The 6,561-nt window shown below is 42.2% G+C and overlaps 1 protein-coding gene across 4 annotated transcripts in view; it reads left to right on the top strand.

The window, feature by feature from the left end:
• Positions 1–6,561, top strand: part of Kdm1a (lysine demethylase 1A) — a 54,436-nt gene that overhangs the window by 6,289 nt on the left and 41,586 nt on the right. For all 4 annotated transcript variants that reach the window (XM_021160226.2, XM_029476768.1, XM_021160225.2 and 1 more), the window contains exon 2: positions 2,550–2,715. In XM_021160226.2, coding sequence (XP_021015885.1) covers positions 2,550–2,715 — 166 coding nt within the window. The remainder of the gene's footprint in view (positions 1–2,549; positions 2,716–6,561) is intronic.

Raw genomic sequence — 6,561 nt, 5'->3', positions numbered from 1 at the left:
CCCCCCCCCCCAAATAAATAAAAATAATACTTGGATGAAAAATAAATAAAAACAAAAAATGGAGCAGTAGTAAAGAGATGAGAAATCTCATCCCTTCATAGCCAGACTTAGAGCAAATGTGACCTGTAACTTGAGTGGAATGGTGTGTATCCATTTAAGGAGTAGAAAGCAAACTGATGGATGTGGGTTCCACTGGCCGGCGTGTGGGGGAGTGGAGGCAGCAGGAAGCTAGCAGAAGTGTGCCAAGTTTCAGGTTCAGTGAGAGGCCCTGTAGGGAAGAGAGCAGAGTAATGGAACAGGGCACCCAGTGTCCTTCTTTGGCCTTAGCCTGTGTAAGAGTACTTAATTAACACCTGTGCATATACACCACACAGAGAATTTCTTAAAAAGGAAGCTGAGGCGTATTATTGGGGTGGGATTTTGGGGGATCTGCTTGAGGTTTAATAATAAAGACGCAGGAACATTTGTATAGTAAGTATAAAGCTGTTGACCTTTTACTGGGGCAGACTCTTAGCTACAATCTAACCTAACTTTTCTGCCATTGCATCCCCACTAAGTTACTTTTTTAAAAAAATTTTAATTATTTATTTATTTATATTCCAGTTGTTTCTCTCCCCTCCTGTCCCCCTTCCCACAATTCCTCATCCCATTCTTCTTCCCTCTTGCCTCTGAAAGGGTGCTCCCGCCCCCCACCAGGCCATCCCCCTTTCCTTGGACTTCAAGTCTCTTGAATCAAGCACATCTCCCATTGAAGCCAGACGGGACAGACCCTGTTATTTATGTGCCAGGGCCGTGTATGCTTGAGGTTGGTGGCTCAGTCTCTGGGAGCTCCCTGGGGTCTGGGTTAGTTGAGACTGCTAGTCTTCCTCTGGGGCACCCTCCCTTTCAGCTTCAATCCTTCACCTAATTCAACCATAGGAGCCCCCTATTTCAGTCTAGTGGTTGGGTATAAGTATTTGCTTTTGTCTCAGCTGCTGGTAGGACCTCTTGGAGGACAGCCATGCCAGCCAGATTCCCATCTGGGAGCACATCATAGCATCAGTAATAGTGTCAGGCCTTGGTGCCCCTCCTAACCCCTCCCCCCTCAACCCCCCATGAGATGGGTCTCATGTTGGGCCTGTCACTGGACCACCTTTCCTTCAGCCTCTTCTCCATTTTTGTCCCTGCAGTTCTTTTTAGATAGGAACAATTCTGGGTCAGAAATTTTGACTGAGGTTTAGTAACTCAGTCCCTCTACTTGAGGCCTGTCTGTCTACTGGAGGTGGACTCTCCAGTTCCCTCTCCCTAAGGAGACTGGGGCATTCTGGCTAAGGTCACCCCCATTTAGTCCTGAGAGTCTCTAAGTTACTCTTAGTCTCTTAAACTCCCTGCTTCATTCCCCTTAGCACTCTGTCTGCTTTGCCCAGTTATCTGTCCCTCCCCTTCCCCAGCTCTTTATTCTCCAAAAAGCCACATTCCAGTCTGAACCAGTCAGCTGCTGGACAACTCTAGATCCATCTCTTTGAGTTGCTCTTTGGCCTTGTTGATTGTTGCTTTTGGCCGCTTGCTTTTTAACATAATCTCAGAGATCAGGTGAGGAAGAATAAGCATTTACATATAGAAAGCTGGTAATGGGCTGTAGAGAGGATAATACCAAATATTCTGCTAGCACCGGAGTCTGCCGGGGCAGAGCATTTAAAATTGGGAATGCAGGGGCACCTACAAGCTATTTGGTGCAATGTGTGGGGTAGGTCATTCCTAACTGTAGACTGGCTTTGCTTTAAGAGTTTTGAGGTGTATATAAATACTGTTTTATTGCCTAAAGATTGTTTAGTATGGGGGCCTCTCATTTAAAAATATCATGAAATTGCATAATCAAAATTAGTTTGAAGTTTTATAAAGGTGTTACTGAAGATGTCAGGGTTAAGGCCTGGGACCTGGCAGGTCTAACAAGCTAGGCTGGGCCATCTGTCCTCAGTTTGTCAATTAAAGAGACAAATAATAGCAAAAAGCAGAGAAAAGATAGCCAAAGTAGCCACAGCAGGAATAGAAACTAATACCTGAACTAATACATTCTCAGTCCATGGTATTTTAAGACCAGGGTCTCTTTATGTAGGCTATGCAGGCTGGCCATGAGATTGTGTAGCTCAGGTTGGTGTGACGTAAAAGTCACCTGGGTGCCGGAGTTACAGGCACGTGCCACATATCTGGCTCACTAGTTAACTGTATTTTTGGATGAGGGCCATTTTAATTGATACTTTGAATATGTGAACATGATAATACACATACTGGGAAAAAAACCCAAAACTACAGGAGGAGCTCTTGGGTCAGAGATGTGACCAGTGTTGGATAAAAAAGTTACACACAGACTGGGCTAAGCCTGGACTGACACAGTATGCTTTTCTTGAGGCTTTATTCTTTAGTAACTATTATAAATTGGTTTGATCGTTGTTATTTCTTTAAAATTTGAAGTATGAAAGCAATTAGTTGAGCCATTAATGGTTCCAAACAGAACCCCTGATTGAGGTTCTCAGTGTATTTAGTTCTTTTCTGGTATAATCTCCATGTAGGTAGAATACAGAGAAATGGATGAAAGCTTGGCCAACCTCTCAGAAGATGAGTATTATTCGGAAGAAGAAAGAAATGCTAAAGCAGAAAAGGAAAAGAAGCTCCCCCCACCACCTCCTCAAGCCCCACCTGAGGAAGAAAATGAAAGTGAGCCAGAAGAGCCGTCTGGTGAGTTGTAATGGTCAACCATCGTTTGTTATCTTAGAAATAAGAATCACTTGTTCTGTTCTTATATTGTAGTGTCATTTATGCCTCCATCTCTGGTTTATTCTGATTCTGGGGCTCTTTGCTGTGACTTTCTATGTGGTTGTATACATGAATGTGTGCACATCTATACATAGTGCTGCTGATCATCTTTTTGTTTATGTCTGAAGGAAGTAAGGGATGGTGATAGATAATAGCAATGTAAGTTGGTTAGAATTAGAAGAAAATAAATGGTTTGAGAAAACAAAGAATGTCAGATCCACAGAGCCAGTCAGTCCTGCCAAGGACAATTTGAGTTCACAGCTTAAAGTTTTGTTTTTTTGTTTTTGTTTTTATATACACATACTCATTATTAGTAAAAAGTTCTTCTTGGTAAACTTATATCAAAACATTCTGAAGTTAAAGGGATCAGGCCTAACGTCCTGTAATTTTAGTTATAGGGCTTTCTAATCAAAGGAATGGTATAAGGAGAGACTAAGGGGGTGGGGAGATGTTCAGTCAAGAGAGTTGGTGCAGCTCACAGGACCCAAGTTCCTTTTTCTAACACTGAGTAAAAGCTGAGTGTGGTGGCAGGAGTGTGGAGTCTCAGTGATGAGAGGCAGGGGCATGATTAATGATTGCTGCTGAGGTCTGATGGCCAGACAGCCTAGCTGAATCTGCCAGCTCCGGGTTCAGTGAGACTGCTCATTAGATAAGAGTGATCAAAGAAGATAGCCACTGTTGAACTCTGGCATCTATATGTGCGGTTGCTCGATTCTCCCTGTCCCCCCCGCCCCCATCTCTTTCTCTGTCTCTCCTCTGTCTCTGTCTTTCTTATGTGCATTTGCACGAACTCACACACAAAAAGAAAAGGATACAGGCGTGAAGAGAATCTGATCTCACATAAACTTCCTTATACCATGAAAAGATTATTGGATTTATATTTGTGTCAGAACTTCATCTAGCTTTTTTGTTTTGTTTTGTTTTGTTTTGTTTTGTTTGAGACAGGATTTCTCTATATAGCTCTGGCTGTCCTGGAACTCACTCTGTAGACCAGGCTGGCCTCAAATTCAGAAATCCGCCTGCCTCTGCCTCACAAGTGCTGGGATTAAGAGCGTGCACCACCACTGCCCGGTCTTCATATTAAATAGCCTGGCTGTGGTGGTACACACCTTTAATCCCAGCACTCAGGAGGCAGGGGCTGGGGGATCTCTGAGTTTGAGGACAGAGCTATGCAGAGAAACCCTGTCTCAAAACAAAAAAAATCCTCATAAATCATTAAATATTGTCAGCCTTGAGTCCTAGTTCTCTGTGGCTATCCTAATCAGTTGTTTTGTTTTAGAAAAACAGTGTAAAACACGAGTCTTAATTAGTTTTTTTGTGTTTTTTGCTCTAAATAACATCTCATTAACTCATTTTTACTTTGAATGATCACAATGTTTCTTCTCCTTGAAATGACTTTTTAAATTTCTATTAGCTACAGGCCCCATACTTTACCAACTCTTTAGATGTAGATTTTAGGCCTCCTCTGCTGTCTTTTGCAGTACTTTCACTGTTACCCAGATCAAACTTATTTTGACAAGTTCTAGCTTTTGACCCAGGATCTTCAGCATCTTTTTATTTATTTTATCCACACCAAAAAACATGCTCTTTGATGTTACTGTAAATTACCAGATCTTACATATTTCTTTAAAAACCCACCATTAATGCTGTTACTCCATTTGAGGGAATTAAACGTCAGCTGTTAATGTAAACTTAGGTTTAGGCTTTGACTAGAGCTCTTACAAATAAATATCTTGTACAATTGAAATAAAATATTATAAAAATACTTTCTGAAAAAAAGAAAGATTAAATTCTGGACTCAATTCATCCAAGTGTCCAGGCGTTTGCTTGACCTCAGACTGTCTTAAAATACTTGATCAGACAACTCCGAACTGGAAGCCTTCCAGTCCTCGTGGTGCACCCTGTGCACTCGTGTCTAGAGGCAGCAGAGCCTTCTCCGCAACACCTTCTCAGTGTCTTCCTTCCCGTCCCCCATTTTGTATTTAGCTTTCTTGCCTTTGTTCAATCTGTATCTCCCTCTCTTTATCTCTAATATAATCTTTTTGATTCTCTTTCTTCTGCCTTTGCTGGGTACTTGCTATGTGAAATGCCTGTTGTAACTCATCAGGCTGTAGAGTCCTCAACTTAAGAGTTACGTATTGTACAGTGGTGATATGATATGTTAGAAGTTGGTTTTTGGTGTGGTATTTTGTGATCCTACTGTAAGGGTCCGAGAATTGCTGAAAAGATCCCAAACTCAAAAGTATGCAAAGACAAAAGCATTTATTTTGCAGAAACAGCCGGCATGAGTTCAGCTATCAAAGGATAATGGTGGCAACCACGAGGGAAGCTCATAGGCCCCTTGGTTTTCCAGTTGTGGTTAGGTCACCTTCCTTAGGATTGTTTGCACTTACAGGATATTTGTGCACTTCTGATTGGTTTGTACCTGGAGGNAGGGAGGGTTACCTTGTAGGTACCTTTTCATATTTGTTCTAAGCCCCAGGCCAGATGTCAGGGCAGTTGATGACTGGCTGCTCTTTGTGGTTTTTTTCCAAGAAGCCTGGGCTGCCCTTCTGGGAAATTGAAACTGAAGACCTAACATGGCTGCCTGTTCTAAAATGGAGTGAGTTGGGTCCTCTCAGAGGCTAGAAAACAGATGGAAGCCATGCTGTAGAAAGCCTGGCTTGACTGGTCGGAGGTAGAAAGTAACCAGGTTGTTTTGTTTTGGGGACCTGACGAAGGGCCTGGAGGCATTCTACCAGTTGTGTGCTAGCACTTACCCCGCTGTCTGAGGTTCTGTAGACTGAAAGGATGGCACTGAGGCATTTGGTGTAGAAAAGGCAATCTGTAAGGGACTAAAGGTATAGAGAGATTAAAGTGTCATGAGAGTTGACGTCATGGGTGCCTTTCTTACGCTAAGTGATACTCCATCCAGCCCCCAGTGAATTTTCAAAATGAAAATAAGAGGTTTTATTTGTTTCACGTTGTTGGCCTAGCCTTGCTTTATTAGGATGAAGTTCTCTCTGGGCTTGACAACCCTCCCTCCCTTTTTTGACCGTTTCACTGTGGCATTATAGACCTATCAAGAGTCATGAGTAATACACAAAATTTTAAATAGCTGTTGCTTATGTTTAAACCTGTATTGTTTTGTTTTCTTAAAATTTTCATGTTGGTTATATTTGGTTTAACGAGTTTCATTTCGGAAGTATCTTTTGTGTGAAGATTAAACGTTGTTTGATCCTGGGGACGATTGGGAGCATCCGGACTTAGGGCTGTGTGGACTGCATGGTTAGTGGAGGAGCCTCTGTGAGAGGACTCATTCCGCTGACCTTAACTGGGTTAGAGTAACTGCCCCTTGGTTGAAGGAATCCGTTGGAAATACACTTTATTTGGAGCTTACCTCAGCTTGTCTCATGCTTCACATCATCCCTTAATAGTTTCTGTGAGCTGCTCTGTTGTTGCTAAACCGCTAATGTACAGAAGTATCACGTGTGCTGGTCCTGGCGCCTTGCACTGATTTTACAGTTTCACTATTGGACTCTACTTTAGGAAGATAATATTTTGAGTAATAAGTAGCTTTGTTGTGTATAACTTGAAACATTTATGAAAATTTAGTAAAAGCACAGGAGTTTAATCCCAGCACTCAGGAGGCAGAGGCAGTTGGATCTCTTTGACTTTCAAGCCAGTCTGGTCTACAGAGTGAATTCCAGGACAGCCAAGGCAACACAGAGAAACCTGTATCAAAAAAATTCCTCCAAATGTAATAATTCCTTATTCACTGTATTCAGC

The sequence above is a fragment of the Mus caroli genome, chromosome 4, assembly GCF_900094665.2.
Source record: "Mus caroli chromosome 4, CAROLI_EIJ_v1.1, whole genome shotgun sequence".
Taxonomy (NCBI): domain Eukaryota; kingdom Metazoa; phylum Chordata; class Mammalia; order Rodentia; family Muridae; genus Mus; species Mus caroli.
The sequence above is the reverse complement of the archived record's forward strand: the minus strand, read 5'-3'. Positions and strand labels throughout refer to the sequence as shown.